At 41.7% G+C, this 26,290-nt stretch overlaps 1 protein-coding gene across 1 annotated transcript; it reads right to left on the minus strand.

Moving 5' to 3' along the window:
• Positions 1 to 6,146: 6,146 nt before the first annotated feature.
• Positions 6,147 to 14,426, minus strand: LOC109781666 (uncharacterized). Its single transcript, XM_020340256.4, has 26 exons — positions 14,199 to 14,426; positions 13,845 to 14,099; positions 13,020 to 13,100; positions 12,789 to 12,926; positions 12,448 to 12,608; positions 11,979 to 12,106; positions 11,758 to 11,849; positions 11,589 to 11,640; positions 11,439 to 11,499; positions 11,098 to 11,252; positions 10,958 to 11,019; positions 10,710 to 10,874; positions 10,045 to 10,113; positions 9,857 to 9,955; positions 9,595 to 9,684; positions 9,098 to 9,173; positions 8,905 to 8,995; positions 8,738 to 8,807; positions 8,472 to 8,651; positions 7,958 to 8,080; positions 7,773 to 7,856; positions 7,498 to 7,682; positions 7,274 to 7,412; positions 7,105 to 7,164; positions 6,908 to 7,012; positions 6,147 to 6,800 (listed from the first exon to the last, which is right to left on the minus strand). The coding sequence occupies exons 1-26, from the start codon at positions 14,319 to 14,321 to the stop codon at positions 6,678 to 6,680; spliced, it is 2,967 nt and encodes a 988-aa protein (XP_020195845.1). The 5' UTR covers positions 14,322 to 14,426; the 3' UTR covers positions 6,147 to 6,677.
• Positions 14,427 to 26,290: the final 11,864 nt, after the last annotated feature.

Below are 26,290 nucleotides of genomic sequence, written 5' to 3' on the forward strand. Positions count from 1 at the left end.
TTTAGAATAACATCATAGAGATAATGGGTTTCACACATGAATCACATATTCATTAATCAATATCATGCTATTTTATTCAAGGGATGGAATAACAAGTATTCATAAACATATGGAAATATCATCATCTCTGTGATTGCCTAGGGATATTTCCAATAGTGTCACCTTAGGATTGATCATAATCACCACAAATGCACCTAGATGGCCTAGCAGCCGACTATGTTCTTCGGTCGATGGGAGGCCCGACTTCCGGGTTGAGCATCATGGCGTGCAAGCCAAGGCCCCCTCAGGATAAGGTCAGTTAAATATTATGTAAACCCTAGCTCTTGCCCCCTTTATAAGGCGAGGCTAGGGGTAGGTTGATGACATCTGTTCCAATAGCTCAGACCTCGGTAGCATTCACCATCCTCAATCTGTAATCCCCTCACACAAGGCGTTCCCACCATTGATCCAAAACAAAGTAGGAGTAGGGTATCACCTCAACCATGAGGCCCTGAACCTGGGTAAAAACCCCATGTGCAATCCCCTCTGATACCTCCGGTTATGCTCTCCACCCTATCAAGGACACTGACGGTTTCCTGCACCTTCAGCCCGCTTTGTGGGTTTTGGATGATTAATGACAAAATGGTGAAGGGACTAATATGTTTGTAAGTATGCACAGGTGAAAGTCCCTGAGGATTTGATTTAACAAGTGGGTGATGACCCCTAAAATATGTTGTGAGAACACTGAAGTCTTCGGAATATCATATGAAGAATTGAAGCTTGAAGAATAGTGTTTCTTTGTTAGTTTCTTTTATTTTTCATTGAGTCATAGGGCAAATATACTATTTAACAGGGGAGGGGGGCGAAGTGAAGTAAGATTGAGCCTCCATGTGTATGCCCAATCATAACCTATTACTTCAGTGAGTGAAGACTTGGAAATCTCCTTCCAAGTGAGCCTTTTAGCTCAAGTGTTGAAGTTTAGTCTTTGGGACACTTGGTTTCAATTCCTCGCTAAGGAGTTGGATGACTTGCCCTCCAAAACAGTCCAGGTGCATCAGTGTTGAAAATCCGACCGGTGCCATGTGTTGGTTTCTGGATGGGCGCAGTGGGTCTCCAACTAGGCCGTAGAACTATGCCAACATTTTGAACTTGGGCAAACAAATCTTTGTGTTTTCGCTAAGCTTATGGGTTGCAATTCCTCGAACACTTTCGTGAAGACTTCCCGAGTACTTTCATTCTGTTGCTTTAAACTTCAATTATATTTTACCATGTTTCAAAGAATTCTTATCCCTCCGCCTTTCGTGAAGACTTCCCGAGTACTTTCATTCTGTTGCTTTAAACTTCTATTAAGTTTCAGCACTCGTCAAAGAATTCCATTCGCATGCTAGTTGTGTTTGCTTGCTCTGTCGCTTAGTTTTCATTTCCTCTTGCTTGCTCATGCTTACTTTACTTAGTCATTTTGCTTTGCATGCCTTTAAGTTTAGCTATCTAGCATGTTAGTTTTCTTCATTACTTGTTTACTAGTTCTGTTTTACCTTGTTTCTTCTAAGAACTTGTTGCTTTTGAAGAATTTGTTAAAAGCTCCCATTCACTCGCCCCCTCCCCCGGTCGATTACTTTGATCCCATAGTTTTATTCTAAAACTCACCTTCTAATTTCCATACAATATTAGTTTCACATTTTAGCTATTTTATGGACTTCATATTGAGTGTGTAAAACACCTAATTTTATTTACTTCTTATTTCAAACTAAAAGTTTCTATATTCCTTTTTTCATCACTTCAAAATGTAGTTACTTATTTTGCTTTGGGTGGATGGGTGGGGGGTGGGGGGGGGGGTGGGGTAGGAATTTGTAAAAAAACAAATTGTTGGTTCCATTGTCTATCTCGAATTCCATAAAGTATAGAGTTGTAATCCTTTTCCAGCAAATAAAGCTCGGTATATTACATACCTTGTACGCACTTTTTATACCAACATATATGTTTGCACCTTTACATGATTAAAAAATTTATTAAATTTGGATGTCGTAATTTGGCTTCATTTTGCAGTACAAACACATACTGCTCTATCCTATGCTGAGTTTGAGTCAAATTATAGTTATATCATACTGTAATTTAAATTTTATGATGAGTTTGGCCCAATTACAGTTTAGAGGAAGCCAAACTATTATGTGAGGATATCTTCTATCTCATATTGTATTTACTAACTAGAGGCATCAACGGAGCTCCACGCTAATCCTGGGAAATCTGATGAAAATAACCATCTGATCTCAGCTGCGTAGATAAGATCTGACAAAGCACCGGATCGTGTTCACAGGAGTCATAGAGACACAACCTTGCATTATATCTCACCCGTACTCGAATATGTCACTCTACACAATTGTGTTGTGGCATGTGGCAAGGCACCCTATGGCGGCACGCCCAGCGCATCGTTTGTCTCAAATACTTGGATGTGATTTCTATTTCTCACATTCTATTCATAAATCGTTCATGGTTTGGTCGTCGCCCCTGGGTCGGGACCAGGTGGCAGGGGTAATAGGTTTCGGTTTCATCCTTTTTTTGCCAGGGAATCAGGTTGAGGAAGAACGTCCATTAGCTCACCAAATCTCCCACGTGCACCCCTCCTCCTGAACTCATCCGGCCTTCGTCGCTCCATCACCCCATCCCCATGCATCTGTATGTTGTTCCATACGGACGCTCTTCTGCCGTGTCTACTGCTCTTCCGCCCTCTCAATTTCAATCTCCCATCCATGGTGGAACTGATCTGAGGAAATTTACGATCGAATCGAGGTTGTGTGGCCCACTCATCCTAATATGCTTATCTCTACAAGATTTGGATCTACATTTCGTGTTCTGATCATGCTACAAACTAGCATCATTTTTTGGTCCCATAGATGAACCTGGTCCACAATGGTTGAGGAGTCAGGAGGCGTAATCATGGCAATTAAATTTCTTTTTTTTCGAAAAGGATTAGATCTATTATAAAGATTCACCGGAAGTACAAATCATCTCAAGCATAATAAAAATTACATTGAGGTTCATGGACCACCAAACGACCATTGTCGCCGCCAGAACGAGCCACCGACGCGCCGCTGCCGCCGCTCCTTTACCGGAGCCGGCTTGACCTTGTCGATGACAGCCGGGAAGTCTTAATGCATGAGCCCCTAAAGACTAGCACCCTGGAGCCGCAATCGTTGCCGTTGAATCCTTGAAGAAATATATTGTGGTGTTGTGCACGGGGTGGGGGATGTTAAGAGTTAACCTTGCTGTATAGGGGTTCATCATGTTTATTTTGTCGCGTCAGTTCATTCTTGCATGTAATTGAGTTTCCATAGACTACGTTTCAATTATTTTTTGAGTTTCATAGACGTGAGGCTGCGGTACGTGTGTGTGCCGTTGCATGACCAAGCCGCATAGCTGTTAGTTTAGGCTCAGATGTGGACCGAATATTCAACTAGGAAGGATGGTGTTGGCCGAATCGTGTAGGTTAACCCGTCGAAGCCGCTGATGTTTACTATATAATTTATGTTTTTATACGGTGGCCACACGCTATGTAACAACCATAGTGATCATGCCAAAAAAATTTCATACTTATGACATTTCTCTTTGTTGTAGATATATGCAGTTTGTGATTCATTTTTTGTAACTCTTCTGCAGCATGGGCCTGCTTACCATATCTCATACTCCCCTCCGACCCAAAATAAATGTCTTAATCTTATTACAACTTTGTACTAAAGTTAGTAAAAAGTAAGACACTTGTTTTGGGACAGAGTGAGTACATTGCATATTTTGTTCTAGCTTCTGTGAGTGATGAAAAATATTGGGTTTTACCACTTTTAACGAACTTCACATTAAATTAATAGACTACCTATTGATTATATGTTAGTTCATCCAACATACCTTATCACTCATGTATATTATGTTGCTTCCCATAGTTGTTTGCTGCACCGAAATAGCCTATTCCCAAGGCAATATAATTTACCATGTCTGTACAAACCTCACCACGTCGAAACAATAAGCATTGAAGCTCTCTTTATAGCATGCCGATACATGATCAAATCATAGAAGAAACATAACATTGCTCCGATATATGAAAGGCAGCTGTTTTGTGTAGCTTGCCCAATATCTACAGGTGTGTTCATGCATTCTTTGTTTTTTTTATGCATTGATCTTCATGAATTATGTTATTTACGCAGAATTGATATTGTTTAGTTTAGTGCGCCCTGATGCTAGACTTAATAAAATCTGTCATGTAGCAGATTATATATAAAGATATACTAGGTACAACACTGTAATTATGTAGTTGTAGTTGGTCGGTGATCATTCATAGGGATGTTTTGACTTATACCTGCATGTTATTTCATCTTGTAATTCTGCTTTAAGCTACTTCTAAAGATTAGAGTACCTCTCAATAGAAAAAAAAAAGTTGCCATGATACAATGACGGGACTTGAACTATATGAAAGGGCAAGAGAGAGCATAAGTAACAAGAACACATTTATGTAGCGTGTGGCCATTTTTTTCATGCTAAATAAGACAATTGCAAAGATAACTCATGTTCTTGCTTTCCTTGGTACTAATAACGCAGATTACAGAAATTAGGCTTCTTCTGTATCATCAAGACTAGGCGTTTTTTTTACTGAAAGCCTAACTATATCCTCCAACTTGTTGCACTCAATGTACATGCTTGAGTGTACTTAAAATTTTCAACTACATATTGCACTCATTGACCAATGTGACGCAAGACATAATTGGATCATTTGATCTAGAGAGCACAAATTAACATGCGCACCACCATACAACATTTGTTTATGCGAAAGTTCAACTTAGATGAAGTTTATAATACATCCGAATTGATGACAACATATCTAACGTTATGTACCGGATGACATCCGAATTGATGAAGCTGTGATGTCGCCTGATTTTTATTTGACCTCTTTGATTTTTTGGAATTGCTCTCTCATTTGTGAGTTCCCATGACTCATATATATTAACTGAATACCCCATGGCAAATAATCATGTGTGAGAACGCCAAATTTTAAGACATGACAATGCAATGTAGGAATAAGAACAGCATATGATTGGAATGCATGCACTATTGATTCCAACAATATACCTTAACAGAACAATTTTTTAGCTGAAACCTTCATATTTTGTAGGGAAGGTGAAACCTTTGGATGGTTCATAGGAAATGAGCACATAATTTAACGGAACAGTAAGAGAAATATGGAGAGAACTAGAGGGGGATCCTAAAGACCAGAGTCCATAAAAATGTCTATGAAACCAAACATTCCACAGAGGCCCTAAAATTATTTGATCCCTTTGGTGCTTACATACGTGAAGAAAGGCCCAGAGTGATGTCCAGAATGTTGCAACTATTTAACATTTACTCTTACTATTTTTTAAGTACTCATTTTTTATAAAAATATTGATTTTAGTTCAAATTTACATGTGTGCTTACTTGGTTGGCATTTATGCTTTTTTATATAGTTCAAGTATCACATCATATAATATAACAAATGAAATAAAAAAATTGTTGAACAAGCTTGGCACATACTACTAACTTGCTAAAATAATGGTGAATATGTTATCAAGGGGTTATGATCTTTGTATGTTAAATAACTAGCCAGCAGTTGCACGGGCTGACGATTAGTTTTACTAGTTAGTGACATCGGTGGTGATGTTATTGCAAGTAAGGATTGGTTCACACAGAACACCAATTGAATTGGATTGGCACCGATTACGACCGGAACATGCATACATCTTTTATTTCAAATTTAAAACCTTGTCCATTATAATTATGCCCCATGACTCGATGAAATTTGAATTTTTTATGTTTGTTCTGTATTATACAAAAAAATGCTTTTAGGTTACTATAAATTGTTTCTGCAAAAGTGACCCAATGCCATTTTAGAGGCCGCTGTCATGTTTGTCTCACCGAGCTAGTGGCAACACAAATATAATTTACCTAGCGCAAATATATATAACTAGGCTCATCTTCTCAATGAGTTTCCTTAACTTTTCTTTACTGATTGATTCTGTAGATGTGTAATCGAAAGCTGAAATAATTGCAACGCTTTTCTCTCTTACATATAGTAGATGTGACTCAAGATATAATTGCACAAGTGTCTTAACCAGTACAATGCAGCTCCAGGATTCTCAAAATAATTGCTCAGATGTTACCTTGGTAACGCAGCTCCAGGCTTTTCAAATTCTGATTACATGAGAACTGGAATACAAAGAGCGCGATATATGCTTTCCAATTTTGTACTTGAAATGAATTTGTTTCTAAAAAATCTTTGCTGAATGAATTAACATGCACAATGAATACAAGAATGAACAGATCGCCCGACACTACCGAACAAAATTTGCCGGACCACAAAAGGGTTACAAATACAACTCAAAATTTTGCGGGGCCACAGAACAAAACTAGGTACAACTTGAGGCTGTGCAAGCAAGGCATCCCTTTGCTTTTTCTTTCTTTTTGACAAGGCCTATCCATAGCCAAAGGAACAGATCCAGATCGCCGTAAGAAGCTGTCGACCTGGATCCAAATCATCAACCTAGATATCTAGTTAGGTGGGAGTGTCGGAGGCAGCCGCTCCTCATTCCTCAAGGAAGCAGCGAAAAACCCGACTGTTCTCTCCAGGGCAGTATACTATTGGTATAGCTACTCTACATATGTCTACCTACATACAGCTACTACATGTAGTAGCTGCTGGCCTGTTCTTTGCTCTTCCTCCTTGATCCGCCGTCGCCATACTGGTCGTGCCACTGAATAAGTTCCCTCATGTTTTCGGAGTCAAGTGGCACGCTAGCGCACACCTATGCAGCAAATCATGCAACGTGGTTATCACATGGTCAATAAGCAAGCAGTAACAAACATACCTATTGCCAGCAAGTTTTCAAACAACTAGTGCTTTGATCCTCACCTGATCATGGGCCGATTTGAAATCGTCCATTCTAAGAGGCCGGATGTCGTCAGCTGTAAGCAGCGCAGGCTCAGGCCTACCTTCGATTATCGCCAGACTCTTCTCCTGTACAAAAACAAAAACAGTATGAATTCAGCCACACCGGTGTGTGTGTGTGTGTGTGTGTGTGTTGCCTGTATGTTGATCTCTATTCAAACCTTTTGTTCTCTCTCTAGGAGATCGTGAATGGGCCGCCCTGCTGCTGTCACACAGAGATTCTGGGGGAAATTAAGGGGAAGGTCAATGAGAATTCGGCTTTGGCAGTACAATGTCACTGCTCAAGAGCATAAGAGAGTCACACCAACACCAACACCAACATCAACATACCTTCAAGTCACTTCCTGAATATCCATCAGTCATACTGGCAACTGACTCAAGACTCACATCTTCTGCCAACGCTTCTTTGGACAGTATCAGCTTCAAAATCCTCTCTCTATTCGGCGCATTAGGAAGGTTCACCATTAATCTGCCAACACCGGTCAGATCAGCGCCTGATAAGAGCCAATGAGGACACCAAGATTTGTCATGTAGTATAGGGAGATAGATGCTACCTGCGAGGTAACCTTCTAATGACCGCCTCATCAAGATCATAGGGCCTGTTGGTGGCTGCAAGAACCACTACACGTTCGTCATCTTTAGTAAGCAACCCCTCCCAATTCACCATAAATTCATTTTTCATCCTTCGCGTGGTTTCTGGCTCTTCTCGATTTTGCCTCTTTCCTAGCATGCTGTCAACCTGTGAAAAAAAGAAATACAGAAGAGGATGTGAGCATAATTAATAAACCATGCATAAAAGAAAATGATTATTATAGACTTGATTGCTCACCTCATCAAGAAATATTACAGCAGGAGATAGTTTACTTGCCAAAGAGAAAATGGCCTTTACATATTTCTCTCCTTCCCCAAACCACTGAAAACAAGACGACAGAAAAATGCACCAGCTTTAACAGGCCGGAAAGCGCACACAAGAGCAGGGGCAGCCAATTTGTTATTTTGATTCAACTAACATACCTTTGACGCGATGCTTGACATGGATACGTTCATAAAGCTTGCACCTGATTCTGTGGCTACTGCTTTTGCGAGCATTGTTTTACCGGTGCCGGGAGGTCCAAAGAGCAATATTCCCTTCGCAGGCTGCCAACATGAAAGGGATTCAATGCAGTGACTCATTAACCTTCACAAATTTATTTTTCATGTAAAACAATATCCAGCTAGCTGTACATATACTTCTTTTATCTCCCCATTTCCCAATATAAAAAAATGGCAGGCACAGTTCTGATTATTTAAAAAACAATGCCACAGCAACAGAACCCTGAGTCTTTACATCAAGCATCCTAGCTAACTGCTAGTTACTGCAGTTATATTGGTGAGCAAATAATTAAAATTCTGCATATCTTGTTTTGGCCAATAAAGTAACCATAGATATTAATCATGTTGGAAGGCAACCGGATTTATAATTTTAAAATTGTTGTACGGCCTATCCACTAAGAGAGCTGCCCTTAGCTGAATGTACATGATCGAGTACCTTTAATAGCTGCCCCTTGCTGAACAATTCAGGTCTTTTTAGAGGAGTTATAATCAATTCCTTTAACGTGTCTTTTACACACTCCAGGGCTCCGATATCGTCAAAGGTTACTCCAATTTCATGGGGTGCAATAACATTCGACAGAAGGCTTCTCTCAAACTCATTCTCTGTGACCACGTCCTGAAAATAAAATAAAATAAAAACCTAGATGAATTTAAGCATCTTAGACTTTTAAATAGCTCGCTAGATATAGGGGCGGAGGACACCTTCAGTGCTTTCTTTGAGCTACTACTGGCCATGCTCTCGCTCTGTATACGTTCGAGTCCATGCTTCAGACTGTAAGCACAAAGCTAACTTGGTATTCCACAAAAACACCTAATTCAAGTTTATTTTGATATGTAATACTCGTAGGACATTAGCATAGTCTATTTACCTTTCTGTTGGAAGTACAGGTTTGGCATCCATATTGGGTTTATCGTGCTCAAGGTGATAAGAAATCCCATAACCAACAACTTTATCCACATCTGAAAATCGGAAAATCATAAGTTTTCAGTAAACATGTCTATAGAACTGAAAATAAAATACTAACAGTTGGTCCATGACTGACAATGGAAGAACCAACTTACCAACATGAGTCAGTAGTCGGTCCGTAATTGGCAATTCTTCAACATCGTGGCATTCAATTTCACATTGGGTCAGAAACTGCATTATAAAACAATGTAAGAATCATATAATAATTATCCAAAGTATCACTACCGAAGTTCATTAATAATTGAAGGTACCAAATGCTACCATTCTAGCAATTGTTGTTCCACCTCTATAGGTGCTTTCTTTTGATACATTGATTGATTGCAAGGGAATACTACTTGAAGGGCATAAAACATGTAAATCATTAAAAGCAATATATAGTCAAGTAAAGCACCATAAAATTCTTTTCAGAATTGCTTTTGTGCAAGGAGCGCTATACATATAACCATATAAGTTCACATTTCAATCATATAGCAAGTTAGAAATGAAACCATGCAATTAAGTTTTCTCGATCAAACACTGCTACATATGTACTTCCAGGGTCGCACAAAAAAATTCCCGTCACCTTCTACAGAGACTCCTTGTTGCAGCTTACCTTGCGAATACTAAGAACATTGGCTTTAGCTCTAAGGCTTTCAGCATCAAGTCTTATTTGTTGGTTCAAATATGATAGCTGTGCTTTGTCCTAAGAAAAAACACGAATCTCTAGATTAGACAAAGTACCATCTGCAAGCTAATGGTTAACAGAAGTTTTTTGAATATGTCACCAGGGGGGAGGAATCCCGCCTGTATGTTGATCTCTATTCAAAGAAATGGAGCCGGTTTATATGGGAAACCAGATAAAACCGTGACATTACCTTCGGAGGTTCAATGTAAATTCTGTTAGGGAAAAGCTTAGTTAGATGCTTTATTGAGTAATCATTGTTTCTTTCTTGCAATTTACTTCCAGAAGACCCCTGCATTTTTCATAGCATTAGTTAGAGTAGCTCTCAAGCATTCTACACCATGCCTACAAACTCTAATATAAATAAGTATTAATTTTTACCAATAAAGAGTTAATAAGGGCCTGGGCGTCATTACCAAGCGCCGGAAAAGATAATCCTTTTGGAGGTGACTATAAAATAGACCAGCGTCAGCAATCTTGAAGGTAAAAAATAAGTACAAAAAAACAGTGTTACATATATTCAACAGAACGATACAAAGCTGACAAGAAGAGAGGAGCCGAGGGGAATGAATATTTGCTGCATGTTAACTAGTGAATTCAGAATCCACCGGTGGCAAGAGTTGTCTTAGGTTTAGTCTCATGTGCCACAATGTTACTCAAACCACATATTAGCTAGTGAAATATTAAAAAGAGTTGTCTTAGGTTTAGTCTCATGTGACAAAAAGATTTGTCTTAGGTGTTTGTCCTTGAGAGTTGAGCTAGCCTAGTGATCTCGGCTATCCTACGTTTCACTCACCCCTGTTCCGATCGTTTTTAAAATATAGGTGTGCCAACCTATCTAAGCAATCTTTCCTATTCTACCTAAAAAACCTTGTGCTTTAGCAGAACACCAAATGTAATGGACTGCTGTGTAGTACTATACCTTATCTATAAATGTGTCAACCTATCTAATCAATCTTCCCTACCTAAAAAACACCCGATATCACGGCATCTTAATCCTTGTGCTAAATTTCAATTTACTTCCTAAAGGGGACTGTGTAGTATACCTTATCTATCTGGCTGGTTGCCCAAGTGTAAGAAGCAATTATTAGAACACCAGGTGGAAGTTCCTTCCCTAGTGATTCATGTGATTCTGGACTTCTGGTCAGCGTTCTCTCTAAATCCTTAACGAACACAATCAAAGTGCTACTTTTGCTTTCTTCCGAAATGACCTGAAAGGCAATGGAAACAATGTTGCTGCAGGCTATAGAAGGTTAAATTTCACATAAATATGATCACCCAAAACAGTAGGTACCTGATTTAACTCGTCTGTACCAAATTGTTTATCACTAGAAGAGCTTGGGAGAAGTTCATTAACTAGAGAAATGTCAAACAGTTAATCACAAATCAGAGTAGGCAACCAAAATGACCATTGCACAGCAAGTTCAGACTAACCAGGGCAAAAGAAGCCATGATGTTTGTCGCACAAACCCCCAAGATCATTACCACCCGGAATCGGCTTGTCAAATCTAACTCCAACTTTACGGAAACTACTGACATTGTTTTCGAAGGCAAGCATCACTCTGCCCCGACAACCATTACTTGGCCCCCTGCGAATAAGCCAAATTTACGATGTAAAATTCCAAAGGAAATTATCTTGCTAACATAATCATGCAATCAGCAGGGCTAACATACTCATGTAACAAATATGACCAAAAAGCACAAAGAACAAAGGAGATCCAGGATGCACAAATATTATGTCAAAGTGAAACAGAAACACAAGGCTACAAAGCTACCTGTGCAGAAATGTGTGAAAGGGAGGTTTTGTAATTGGGCCAATATACTTTACCCTACTCCCTGCACAACAAAGAGTATATATAAAGGCTTCACTAAAGGTTATGGTAACATTTAAGCTGATAAACAATATAAAAAAAGGGTACCAAAACCTTTTCCAAAAGTTACACCATTGGGCGATTCTGGAACCTTGGTACATCTGGCCTGAACATAATTTTATTTCTCAGATAATGCATAAATTGCTTCGGCATTCACAGAGTACAAGTTGCTTAGTTACTATGTTTGGATTGATATTGAAATGGAAACTCATGGATAACTTACAGCAGGAAGCAGAAGAGAATCAACAATGAGAAGTCTGGCACCAAACTTCTTTGCAAGGGCCTTTACAATTGTTTCCTGATAAATTTCGGTCCCTAGAAAAGCATATTTGTGCAAATATAGTTAACTACTCCCTGGACAAGCAAGCATTAGAAAATTGCCGCCACCTGGTCCTGTGGCCTTAGTAAATATCAAAAACGGAGAAGAGAAATGCTGAAAAATACCAGATGAACTAGATAACAGAATTCGCTGGTTTAGAGACGAAATTCCCCATAAACTTCTGATGAACCTTTTCCCCCTGTGTTCCATGTGTATGGATGCAGTTGTCAAGAGTTTGCTCTTTGTATTCTCACTGCATAAAAAAAAGGAAAGATGGTTTGATGAATAATGAGAGGAAAGGTGATTCAAACAAACATTTTTGTAAACAATTTTCTTTGCCTAAATATATATAAGTTAAACAACTTGAGCACCAAAAGTATACAGAAAAGGGAGACCTTGCTTTAAGTTAAACAACTTGAGCACCAAAAGTATACAGAAAAGGGAGACCTTGCTTTGCCCTCAGCTTTGTGGGATGCAAATAAACAGAATAGTGCAAAATGTTTCATTCACATGGCATAGCATGCAGAGAAAAGTGTTTAAGTAACGGATAGCTGTTGAAACAAATGAGCTAAACACAAGTAGCATATTAATTACCTAAGATAGTAGGGGAAATTGTCAAGAGTAACTTGAATAGCATCTGGACAAAGAATTCCTCGTTTCAATCCATCCTTAAAAGTTTGAGATACTCCCTGGTTATTCTCTCCAGCTGATACAGAGATCGGCGCTTCATTGCCATTTAAAAGATACTGGAAAATCTGGCAGCAGGTTAAGGCTAACTCCCCTTGATTTCAGAGAATAGTCAAACTAACAAATCTGGTAGCTTTTACTTATCATTGTCGGAGTAGCATATAATCAATGAAATATATGGAAGCAGGACAGAGGACAGACAGGGGTAAAGTAAAGTGTAGCAACAAAACATGATAAGAAATGGATACGTAGGCATTCTTGTAATGTGAAATGATAACTTCATCCCCATCGGCAAGGGGAGTTGTGGTGCCCTTGATGATGTTCCTACGATTTACTTGAACCCACCCCTGTTCTCCTGTGACATCTAATAGACACTGGCCCGATTCCTGGGAGAACAAAGCAAAGCAGCACAATGTTTACGCAAAAAAAGTCGAATAGTCAACAAAGCAAGGAACGGTAGCAAGGTTAACAGTATGTACCTCAAGGTGCCGCAACATGCATAGAGTCGCGCTATTGAAACTGATAGGACATGGACGGTCACTGATGGTGAGATGAGGAATCTGCAATCAGATAGTGATCGTTGGTATCTATCAGGTAGTGATTAAGGTGATTCGCGAACATGCACAGATGATAATAAAGAAGGAATGCACTAGAGTCAACAGTTAAGAAGAAACCAATGCATTTCACATTTCTGTAATGTATTTCACATTTGAGATGCTGAAATTCACATTTCTGTAATGCATTTCACATTTCACATTCCTGTGATGCATTTCATGTTTGAGATGCTGAAATTCTCACAGAGGTGTTGAGAACAAAATTTGCAAGACTAGACAAAACGGCCTGCAATGCAACTCTAAGTTGCATCTTCAAGCTAAGAAAAATTTCATTTCACCACGAGTTGACTAACACTTGACCTTTCTGTGAGTGGTTGGTTAATTCTGAATCAGGCATGATGGTCGTTGATATTCCCCAACAAATTCAGACACCAACAACTTTTAACACCCGCAAGAAAAATTCTACATGAACAATGCCTACAAAATTGAACTGCAATCATCAAGACCAGGGGAAATCTTGTAACTTGGTCTAAAAACAGGGGGGAAATCTTGATTCTTGAAGACCAGCAGATGCTAGATTAGATATCTGCAGCCAGACAGCATCAAGAATGAACGCAAGCGAGCTCTAAAATGAACGCCAAGAATCACCAAGAAACAGAGCATTCGCCCCCAACGAGCTCTAAAATGGAGTCTGACGATAATCTTGAAGAGAATGGAGAACCAATGAGTCAGCAACCCCAATTCACGCACCTCCGAGAACTGTGACAGCAGCCTCGCCCACGGCCCCTGGTTGGGCGGCTGCCTCGCTTGCGACCCCGTCGCCGCCGCAGCCAGCCTGTTCTGCGCGGCCAATGACGCGAGCGCCTTGCACGCCTCCTCCTCCACAGCACGCCTCGAGCTCGTCGTCGCCTTCTCCGCCGCCGCCGCCGCGGCGACGGGCGCCTTCTCCTGGGGTTTGTCCGCCTCCGCCTTCTCCTTCTCCTTCCCCTTCCCCGTCGCGTCCGCCTGCGAAGCGAGGTCGGGTCAACCCGAGGCGCCCAAGGTCCAAACTGACACCGAATTCTCGCGCTGCTGGATTGGAGGGGCCAGTCCGGCCAGAGTCACCTTGGAGCGCTTGATGGGAGAGGCGGAGGACGGGGGCTGCGGCGGCGACGACGACGACGCGCGCTTCCCGCCGCCCTTTCCCCGTCCGCTGCCGTCGGCGGAACTACGGGGAGTGTCCACCATGGCGGTCGCCGGAGGCGAGGGGCGCTCTTTCTCTTTCCGGAAAGGAAACGGAACGGAAAACCGAACTCTCGGTGGATTTCTGTTATTTTACACGAGAAAATAACTGGTGAGTCAGCGAGGAGGAGACTTTATTCTATAAGCGGTGAGGGGAGAGCTAGCTTCCGTTTTTTTTTTCTATTGCAGTGCACACACCACGTGAAAGTAACAAGCCAGTACATGTGTTGGCGGCTTTTGGTACCGGATTACCAGTTGCAGTTTCAAACCACTGGATTTCAAACTATCCTGATAATATGACCCATGCTGTAACCGGCAATTTAGTCGTGTCTTAATGGAATACAAGTGCTTCATGTAAAAAGAAAGAATATATTAATATCAAGTACTCCCTTCGTTTTTAAATATAAGTCTTTTCTCTCCCTTCTTTTTCTCCTTCTGTTCGTGGCCGCGAAGGTGAAACGGTATATTTTGCAGGAGCGAGTGATTTTGGTCAAAATCGGAGCGGCGAGCCTCTGAATTGTGGGAGGGAATTTTACGTGGGAGCCAAAACGAGCTGAATTGTCTTTAAGTTTCCAATACAGATTTGGTGTCCAGCCAAACACCTGCATTGCTGCCAGCAGAATACCAATTCAGTTTTCATGACTTCAATGAAGACATCCAAACGCAGTGTAAGTCTGATAGTACAATTGAAAAGTACAAGGCTGATTTCTGACCAAGGGTTATATACCCAGAAAGAAGACGAATATTTCTTTGATGCTTACATAACATGTGGCAACTCTCACAACCATTCAAGTGCTACTTTCGTTGGTCGCCTCACATAGTCTTCTCGTTCATCAGATGGACGCCGAGACAACTTTCCTAAACAGAGAGCTAGACAAGAAAATCTACATGTAACAAACAGATGGCTTTGTAGTGAATGGTCAAGAAGGAAAGGTGTACAAGTTAGTGAAATACTAAGGGTGTGCTTATACCCTTCTGCAATCCAATATGTTGAGAAGATTTCGAGTTGCTTTGGATATTCGGATTGCAAACCTTCTCCAACACTATATGATCCTAGTATATGGATCTGAAAGTTCGAAGGACTAGCTAAAGGTCAACTGAGATAGTCTCAAGTTATTGGTTCACTCATGTACCTAGCTTGTGCGATGAGGCCATAGATCATGTTTGATGTGAGCAAACTAAGCCGGGTTGTTTCTAATTTTGGGAGATGTACATTGGCATATTGTTGAAAGAGTTATGCGATATCTAAAAGGTACTACGAGTCATGGACTTCAGGCTGTACTTGAACAGTGTAGTTATGGAAATTGGATTTCTGATGTTGATGAGAGGAAGGCCATAAGTGTATATGTGTTTACACTTGGAGGTGGCCTTGTTTCATGGAAGTCTTGCAAGTAAACCATCTTAACTACTTCAATGATGGAAGCAATACTCACATCATTAGAAAAACCTTGCACTCAAACGGAATGGCTTTGAGAGCTTTTGATGGACTTGCCGGTGGTTAAAAACCTAATTTCGGCTATCCTTATGAACATTGACAATCACACAATGCTTGTCAGGGAAAGCAGTTCAAAGGGCAACATGCAATCTAGAAGAAGATGGGTATGAGACCCACATGAGTAGTCCCGATGGTAATCCAACCTATTTGATCAGAGATACTGTGAAGTAGGACATGGGAAAATAAGTTATTAGTAATCTGAGGAGAGTAACCTTACTAATCCACTCCATTGGAGATGCACTACTCTCGCAAACTGTATGACAGACAGACTTTCATCTTAATGTGTTCTCAGGCTTGTATAAGCAATATGCTATCCTACAAAGCGATCATTGGAAGAACAGACCATTATGAGCCCGACTGTTGTCACAATTTATGAGATAGGGTAATCTTGTTGGGGAACGTAGCATGCAATTTCAAAAAAAAAATTCCTACGATCACGCAAGATCTATCTAGGAGATGCATAACAACGAGAGGGGAGAGTGTGTCCATGTACCCTCGTAGACCGAAAGCGGAAGCGTTATATTAACGTGGTTGATGTAGTCGAATGTCTTCACGATCCAACCGATTCAAGTACCGAACGTACGGCACCTCTGTGTTCAGCACACGTTCAGCTCGATGACGTCCCTCGAACTCTTGATCCAGCAGAGGGTCGAGGGAGAGTTTCGTCAACACGACGGCGTGGTGACGGTGATGGTGATGTGATCCGCGCAGGGCTTCGCCTAAGCACTACGACGCTATGACCGGAGGAGTAGACTGTGGAGGGGGCACCACACACGGCTAAGAGAACAATTAATGTGCTATCGGGTGCCCCCTTGCCCCCGTATATAAAGGAGGAGAGGGAGGAGGCCGGCCAAGGGGCGCGCCATAGGTGGGGGGGGGGGAACCGACTAGGACTCCTAGTCCTATTCGGGCTCCGCTTCCTTCCAACGAAGGAGGAAAGGGGGAAGGAGAGGAGAGGAAGAGGGAAAAGGGGGCCGCGCCCCCTCCCCTTCCTATTCGGACTCCACTTGGGGGGAGGCGCCTCCCCCTTGTGGGCTGTCCCCTCTTCTCTCCTATGGCCCATGAGGCCCATGATTTCCGCCGGGGGGTTCCGGTAACCCCTCGGTACTCTAGAAAAATACCCGAACCACTCGAAACCATTTCGATGTCCGAATACTACCTTCCAATATATGAATCTTTACCTCTCAACTATTTCGAGACTCCTCGTCATGTCCGTGATCTCATCCGGGACTCTGAACAAACTTCGGTCACCAAAACACACAACTCATAATACAAATCGTCATCGAACGTTAAGCGTGCGGACCCTACGGGTTCGAGAACTATGTAGACATGACCGAGACACATCTCCGGTCAATAACCAATAGCGGAATCTGGATGCTCATATTGGTTCCTACATATTCTACGAAGATCTTTATCGGTCAAACCGCATAACAACATACGTCATTCCCTTTGTCATCGGTATGTTACTTGCCCGAGATTCGATCGTCGGTATCTCAATACCTAGTTCAATCTCGTTATTGGCAAGTCTCTTTACTCGTTCCGTAATGCATCATCCCGCAACTAACTCATTAGTCACATTGCTTGCAAGGTTTATAGTGAAGTGCATTACCGAGAGGGCCCAGAGATACCTCTCCGACAATCGGAGTGACAAATCCTAATCTCGATCTATGCCAACTCAACAAGTACCATCGGAGACACCTGTAGAGCACCTTTATAATCACCCAGTAACGTTGTGATGTTTGGTAGCACACAAAGTGTTCCTTCGGTATTCAGGAGTTGCATAATCTCATAGTCATAGGAACATGTATAAGTCATGAAGAAAGCAATAGCAATATACTAAACGACCAAGTGCTAAGCTAACGGAATGGGCCATGTCAATCACATCATTCTCTAATGATGTGATACCTTTTATCAAATGACAACACATGTCTATGGTCAGGAAACTTAACCATCTTTGATTAACGAGCTAGTCAAGTAGAGGCATACTAGGGACACTCCGTTTTGTCTATGTATTCACACATGTACTAAGTTTCCGGTTAATACAATTCTAGCATGAATAATAAACATTTATCATGATATAAGGAAATATAAACAACAACTTTATTATTGCCTCTAGGGCATATTTCCTTCAGTCTCCCACTTGCACTAGAGTCAATAATCTAGATTACATAGTAATGATTCTAACACCCATGGAGTCTTGGTGCTGATCATGTTTTTCTCGTGGAAGAGGCTTAGTCAACGGGTCTGCAACATTCAGATCCATATGTATTTTGCAAATATCTATGTCTCCTTCCTTGACTTGATCGCGGATGGAATTGAAGCGTCTCTTGATGTGTTTGGTTCTCTTGTGAATCTGTATTCCTTCGCCAAGGCTATTGCTCCAGCATTGTCACAAAAGATTTTCATTGGACCCGATGCACTAGGTATTACGCCTAGATCGGATATGAACTCCTTCATCCAGACTCCTTCATTTGCTGCTTCCGAAGCAGCTATGTATTCCGCTTCACACATAGATCCCGCCACGACGCTCTGCTTGGAACTGCACCAACTGACAGCTCCACCATTCAATATAAATATGTATCTGGTTTGTGACTTAGAGTCATCCGGATCAGTGTCAAAGCTAGCATCGACGTAACCATTTACGACAAGCTCTTTGTCACCTCCATAAATGAGAAACATATCCTTAGTCCTTTTCAGGTATTTCAGGATGTTCTTGACCGCTGTCCAGTGATCCACTCCTGGATTACTTTGGTACCTCCCTGCTAAACTTATAGCAAGGCACACATCAGGTCTGGTACACAGCATTGCATACATGATAGAACCTATGGCTGAGGCATAGGGAATGACTTTCATTTTCTCTCTATCTTTTGCAGTGGTCGGGCATTGAGTCTGACTCAACTTCACACCTTGTAACACAGGTAAGAACCCTTTCTTTGACTGATCCATTTTGAACTTCTTCAAAACTTTATCAAGGTATGTGCTTTGTGAAAGTCCAATTAAGCGTCTTGATCTATCTCTATAGATCTTGATGCCCAATATATAAGCAGCTTCACCGAGGTCTTTCATTGAAAAATTCTTATTAAGTATCCTTTTATGCTAACCAGAAATTCTATATCATTTCCCATCAAAAATATGTCATCCACATATAATATCAGAAATGCTACAGAGCTCCCACTCACTTTCTTGTAAACAAAGGCTTCTCCAAAAGTCTGTATAAAACCATATGCTTTGATCACACTATCAAAGCATATATTCCAACTCCGAGATGCTTGCACCAGTCCATAAATGGATCGCTGGAGCTTGCACACTTGGTTAGCACCTTTAGGATCGACAAAACCTTCTGGTTGCATCATATACAACTCTTCTTTAAGAAATCCATTAAGGAATGCAGTTTTGACATCTATTTGCCAAATTTCATAATCATAAAATGCGGCAATTGCTAACACGATTCGGACAGACTTAAGCATCGCTACGGGTGAAAAGGTCTCATCGTAGTCAACTCCTTGAACTTGTCGAAAACCTTTCGCAACAAGTCGAGCTTTGTAGACAGTAACATTACCGTCAGCGTCAGTCTTCTTCTTGAAGATCCATTTATTCTCTTATGGCTTGCCGATCATCGGGCAAGTCAACCAAAGTCCACACTTTGTTCTCATACATGGATCCCATCTCAGATTTCATGGCCTCAAGCCATTTCACGGAATCTGGGCTCATCATCGCTTCCTCATAGTTCGTAGGTTCGTCATGGTCTAGTAACATGACTTCCAGAACAGGATTGCCGTACCACTCTGGTGCGGAACGTACTCTGGTTGACCTACTAGGTTCAGTAGTAACTTGATCCGAAGTTTCATGATCATCATTATTAACTTCCTCACTAATTGGTGTAGGCATCACTAGAACTGATTTATGTGATGAACTACTTTCCAATTCAGGAGAAGGTACAATTACCTCATCAAGTTCTACTTTCCTCCCACTCACTTCTTTCGAGAGAAACTCCTTCTCTAGAAAGGATCCATTCTTAGCAACGAATATCTTGCCTTCGGATCTGTGATAGAAGGTGTACCCAACAGTCTCCTTTGGGTATCCTATGAAGACGCATTTCTCCGATTTGGATTCGAGCTTATCAGGTCGAAGCTTTTTCACATAAGCATCTGTAACACCCCGAGACCGACGCTCTAGACGCCTTCCATGTTTCTCGTTGCCGCCGTGTGATTTATTTGTTTGTTGCATTCATCATCGCATCATCCGCATTGCATCCGCATGTTTTCATAAAACTCTTCCAGCAAGGCCCAACATTGGTTTTACCATTTGCCTAATAACAACTAAAACTTGCATAGGGACTTTTCGGACCCCGAGGATTTTTAATCAACCCCCCGGGCTAGTGCTCCTCCGAGTGTTGGTCCAAACCGGGCGATGTCCGGTGCCCCTTGGGCAACTAGGGTCTCAGCCAACCCGACATCTTGCCCATCCGGTGTGCCCTGAGAATGAGATACGTGCGGCTCCTATCGGGATTTGTCGGCACATCGGGAGGTCTTGCTGGTTTTGTTTTACCATTGTCGAAATGTCTTGTGCACCGGGATTCCGAGTCTGATCGGAGGGTCCCGCGATGGAGGATTGTCTCTATGGTTCGTAAGCTTGTCATGGGCTAAGTTGGGACACCCCTGCAGGGTTTAAACTTTCGAAAGCCGTGCCCGCGGTTATGTGGCAGATGGGAATTTGTTAATATCCGGTTGTAGAGGACTTGAAGTAAACTCAATGAAAATACACCAACCGCGTGCGTAACCATGACTGTCTCTTTTCGGGGAAGTTCGAGAGGAGAACACGGTTGGGTTATGTTTGAACGTATGTAGTTCAGGATCACTTATTGATCATTATTAGTTCGCGACCGTTTGCGTAGTTTCTCATCTTATTCTTGTATTCGTAAGTTACCCACCATACTTGCTTAGTCGCTTGCTGCAACCTCACCACTTATCCTTTCCATACCCATTAAGCTTTGCTAGTCTTTATACCCATGGTAATGGGATTGCTGAGTCCTCGTGGCTCACAGATTACTACACCAAAAGTTGCAGGTAAAGGTAATGCAATGCTCTGACGCGAGTGCGATGCTTGATTGCTTTTGGAGTTCTTCTTCTTCGATCAAGGGAAATAGGTTCCGGGTCGGGGAGCCTGGGCTAGCAGGGTGGATGTCGTTCTTTTTTTTCGTTTGATTTCATCCGTAGTCGGATCCTACTCTTCTGCATGATGAATGTTATGTATTGATGTATTATTGTATGAATGTTGTAACTTATGGCAAGTGTAAGCCTTTATCTCGTATTCCCATCTATTCAGTACATGGTATGTTGTAATGATATCCACCTTGCTATGCGCTCGAAATGCGGTTGTGCCCGAATCACGAGTTCATCACGTGATCGGGATAGAATCGCATCTTGGGCGCTACAAGTTGGTATCAGAGCCTTACCGACTTTAGGAGCCCCCTTGATTGATCGAATCGCTGACGTTGTTGAGTCTAGAACAAAATTGTTTTGAGTCTTAGGATTATATATATCGGAGAGTAGGATTCTTTTTACTCCTCAGCCACTTCGTCGCTCTGGTGAGGTCTCCTGACGTAGATGTTTTGACTTTCCTCTCCTCATTTTCACTAATTTTTTAGGATCACGCGGGTATCTTGGGATCGTTCTGATATTCTTGTGACGAGAACATTGTTCTTGGTGCCTCCTGACATTTAGAGGTTGTGGCAGTGTCCCGGGGAGTTGAGTTCTGAGGTGTTGTCGTCACAATTTTATCGTTGCAGTTCCGGTATACCTGAGCTCGCCGACATCGAAAATCTCTTATATGCAGTTATTGGTGAGATAACCTCGACGCCACCCAGTACTGGGGAGGGAGTTCGGGAGTATTGCCACAACTCATATATCGGATGCTTTTCGAAGGTCGAGGTACACGATTTTCAGAGTTTTCTTGGTTATGTGTTGAGGGATGGATACAGTTGGAGCGTAGGGCTTGTTAGTTGTGTGATATATATTGTGCCTCCCTGTATCCCCAACATCAGATGGCATAACCAGAAAGTTTCGGGAGTTAATAGGTGGGAATTCAAGTAGCTCCTAGAATATCTTTCCGACAGATGCATGATATGGGATTGGGTAAATCTCTATCATATGTTTGTTTCCGGCTAATTTTCCAAGCCAAATCCTTTGTTTTGTTTTGGTTTGTGGTAGTCGAGTTGCTTCAATGTCAAGTGTTGATTCCATACCTGCCCTAAGCGGTGTTCTCATATTTCTACGTGGATGCTAATCCTTCTTGTTTATCAAGATTGTCATGTCAATTCATCCAAGTGATTAATTCCTTATTCCGGAGGTTCATCAAAATTCTTGGTTTCAATTGTTCCATCTTTCTTTTTCCGGAGTTCCAAGTTTTCTTGGTTATGTCATCGCGAAGATCCATCTAAATCATTTCAAGGCTTCATCTTGTTCTTTTCAAATTTCCTTTCGTTGGATCATTCTTTTATTACCAGAGTTCTCACAAAGGCTCAACAGAGTGGTTCATTAAGGATTTAATTCATTCTTCAAGTGTTCGTCAACATCCTTGTTGGAGAGGATCAAGCATTTTTCATCGTGCATTTCAAAGTCAATTCTTTCTACCTTATCTTTGAGGTGGTGTTATGTCACTCTTGACAATTTCCTTCAGGTTTCATGATTCACAAGTTGTCAGGAATGAGATATTTAAACGCATCATTTTCTCTTCGTCCAGGAGATCCTTTGCAACCCATCAATCTCTTCATTGGAGTTATCTTGGGTTATATTTCATCTAAAGCGTTCCCTAAGGAATGTTGCTATTGTGGCACCTATCGATAATCCAAGTTTCCTGCTATTCTCTTGGTAAAAGAAGTTTTCATCTCTTCGTTGCTCTCAAGCAAGCAATTGATTCTGTTAGTGGCAAAATTTCACCTTTTGAGATGTTTTCCATAAGCCCACAACAAGCTTATTCTTTTCGTTGTTGATTCTCCATCAGCTCCGTTCAATCCTTCTTTGTAAGGATGCTTTTCAAATTCAATTGTGGTAGAAGACGTCATTTTCTTCTCAATTCTTTTCCTTCCAATGGTCCAACTTCTATTCTTTCGTTCCGGAGGCCTGGTGATGTTGCTCTCTTCGACCCATCGTCTTGTTTTGTCAAGATCATGCTCTTTTATTGTTTATCAATTTAACCGGAGTGTTGTGTCTATCATTCCTCTTTTAACCGGAGTCTCATCCAAGTTCTTTCATTTTGCCAAGTTCATATTCTATTCCTTCCATTCCAACCAGAGTGTTGTCGTAATTGTTTTGTTCTTTATCATTCCTTGTACATCTCGTTTCAACCGGAGTGCTTGCATGTACTTCTTCTCCATTGTAACCCTTTTTCTTATGTCTTTCAACCTACAAGGTTCTTGTAATGTTCCTTGTTCCTCTGGCTGAACGGAGTGTTTTACATTTTGTTCACCTTCGTCGTGTCATTTCTTCAAGCTTTGCGACCTCTCAAGGTTATTTTGTTTCACTCGTTTGTCAAAGAAGCAACTTGTATTACCTCTTCTCTTCCTCTTCCGTTTGTCATCCCTAGATCTCGGGGCGAGATCTCTTGTAAGTGGAGGAGAGTTGTAACACCCCGAGACCGATGCTCGAGACGCCTTCCATGTTTCTCGTTGTCACCGTGTGATTTATTTGTTTGTTGCATTCATCATCGCATCATCCGCATTGCATACGCATGTTTTCATAAAACTCTTCCAGCAAGGCCCAACATTGGTTTTACCATTTGCCTAATAACAACTAAAACTTGCATAGGGACTTTCCGGACCCCGAGGATTTTTAATCAATCCCCCGGGCCAGTGCTCCTCCGAGTGTTGGTCCAAACCGGGCGATGTCTGGCGCCCCCTGGGCAACCAAGGTCTCAGCCAACCCGACGTCTTGCCCATCCGGTGTGCCCTGAGAACGAGATACGTGCGGCTCCTATCGGGATTTGTCGGTACATCGGGAGGTCTTGCTGGTTTTGTTTTACCATTGTCGAAATGTCTTGTGCACCGGGATTCCGAGTCTGATTGGAGGGTCCCGCGATGGAGGATTGCCTCCGCGGATCGTGAGCTTGTCATGGGCTAAGTTGGGACACCCCTGCAGGGTTTAAACTTTCGAAAGCTGTGCCCGCGGTTATGTGGCAGATGGGAATTTGTTAATATCCGGTTGTAGAGGACTTGAAGTAAACTCAATTAAAATACACCAACCGCGTGCGTAACCGTGACTATCTATTTTCGGGGAAGTTCGAGAGGAGAACACGGTTGGGCTATGTTTGAACGTAAGTAGTTCAGGATCACTTATTGATCATTATTAGTTCGCGACCGTTTGCGTAGTTTCTCATCTTATTCTTGTATTGGTAAGTTAGCCACCATACTTGCTTAGTCCCTTGCTGCAACCTCACCACTTATCCTTTCCATACCCATTAAGCTTTGCTAGTCTTGATACCCATGGTAATGGGATTGCTGAGTCCTCGTGGCTCATAGATTACTACACCAACAGTTGCAGGTACAGGTAATGCGATGCTCTGACACGAGTGTGATGCTTGATTGCTTTTGGAGTTCTTCTTCTTCGATCAAGGGAAATAGGTTCCGGGTCGGGGAGCCTGGGCTAGCAGGGTGGATGTCGTTCTTTTTTTCGTTTGATTTCATCCGTAGTCGGATCCTACTCTTCTGCATGATGAATGTTATGTATTGATGTATTGTTGTATGAATGTTGTAACTTGTGGCGAGTGTAAGCCTTTATCTCGTATTCCCATCTATTCAGTACATGGTATGTTGTAATGATATCCACCTTGCTATGCGCTCGAAATGCGGTTGTGCCCCAATCACGAGTTCATCACGTGACCGGGATAGAATCGCATCTTGGGCGCTACAGCATCGCAGCCCCAAACTTTAAGAAACGACAGCTTAGGTTTCTTGCCAAACCACAGTTCATATGGCATTGTCTCAACGGATTTAGATGGTGCCCTATTTAACGTGAATGCAGCCGTCTCTAAAGCATAACCCCAAAACGATAGTGGTAAATTGGTAAGAGACATCATATACCACACCATATCTAATAAAGTACGGTTACGACGTTCGGACACACCTTTACGCTGTGGTGTTCCAGGTGGCATAAGTTGCGAAACTATTCCACATTGTTTCAAATGAAGACCAAACTCATAACTCAAATATTCACCTCCACGATCAGATCATAGAAACTTTATTTTCTTGTTACGATGATTTTCCATTTCACTCTAAAATTCTTTGAACCTTTCAAATGTTTCAGACTTATGTTTCATTGAATAGATATACCCATATGTGCTCAAATCATCTGTGAAGGTCAGCAAATAATGATACGCGCCGCGAGCCTCAACACTCATCGGACCGCATACATCAGTATGTATTATTTCCAACAAGTCAGTTGCTCGCTCCATTGTTCTGGAGAACGGAGTCTTAGTCATCTTGCGCATGAGGCATGGTTCGCAAGCATCAAGTGATTCATAATCAAGCGATTCCAAAAGCCCATCAGCATGGAGTTTCTTCATGTGCTTTACACCAATATGACCTAAATGGCAGTACCACAAATAAGTTGCACTATCATTATTAACTTTGCATCTTTTGGCTTCAATATTATGAATATGTGTATCACTACAATCGAGATTCAACAAAAATAGACCACTCATCAAGGGTGCATGACCATAAAAGATATTACTCATATAAATAGAACAACCATTATTCTCTGATTTAAATGAATAATCGTCTCGCATCAAACAAGATACATATATAATGTTCATGCTCAACGCTGGCACCAAATAACAATTATTTAGGTCTAAAATTAATCCCGAAGGTAGATGTAGAGGTAGCGTGCCGACGGCGATCACATCGACTTTGGAACCATTTCCCACGCGCATCATCACCTCGTCCTTAGCCAATCTTCGTTTAATCCGTAGCCCCTGTTTCGAGCGGCAAATATGAGCAACAGAACCAGTATCAAATACCCAGGCGCTACTACGAGCATTAGTAAGGTACACATCAATAACATGTATATCAAATATACCTTTCACTTTGCCATCCTTCTTATCCGCCAAATACTTGGGGCAGTTCCGCTTCTAGTGACCAGTCCCTTTGTAGTAGAAGCACTCAGTTTCAGGCTTAGGTCCAGACTTGGGCTTCTTCCCGGGAGTAGTAACTTGCTTGCTATTCTTCTTGAAATTCCCCTTCTTCCCTTTGCCCTTTTTCTTGAAACTAGTGGTCTTGTTAACCATCAACACTTGATGCTCCTTCTTGATTTCTACCTCCGCAGCCTTTAGCATCACGAAGAGCAAGGGAATTGTCTTATCCATCCCTTGCATATTATAGTTCATCACGAAGCCTTTATAGCTTGGTGGCAGTGATCGAAGTACTCTGTCAATGACACTATCATCAGGAAGATTAACTCCTAGCTGAGTCAAGTGGTTATGGTACCCA

Source organism: Aegilops tauschii, chromosome 7 (assembly GCF_002575655.3).
Source record: "Aegilops tauschii subsp. strangulata cultivar AL8/78 chromosome 7, Aet v6.0, whole genome shotgun sequence".
In the NCBI taxonomy this organism is placed as follows: Eukaryota; Viridiplantae; Streptophyta; class Magnoliopsida; order Poales; family Poaceae; genus Aegilops; species Aegilops tauschii.

Bases quoted from the DNA above. Each gene is read 5' to 3' on its own strand.
- LOC109781666 (XM_020340256.4), bottom strand. From the start codon at position 14,321: ATGGTGGACACTCCCCGTAGTTCCGCCGACGGCAGCGGACGGGGAAAG. The intron at 11,253-11,438 runs GTAGCTTTGTAG...GCTTATTCGCAG, and splicing joins TTTCACACATTTCTGCACAG to GGGGCCAAGTAATGGTTGTC. The intron at 7,683-7,772 runs GTGAGCAATCAA...TTTTTTTCACAG, and splicing joins CTGTAATATTTCTTGATGAG to GTTGACAGCATGCTAGGAAA.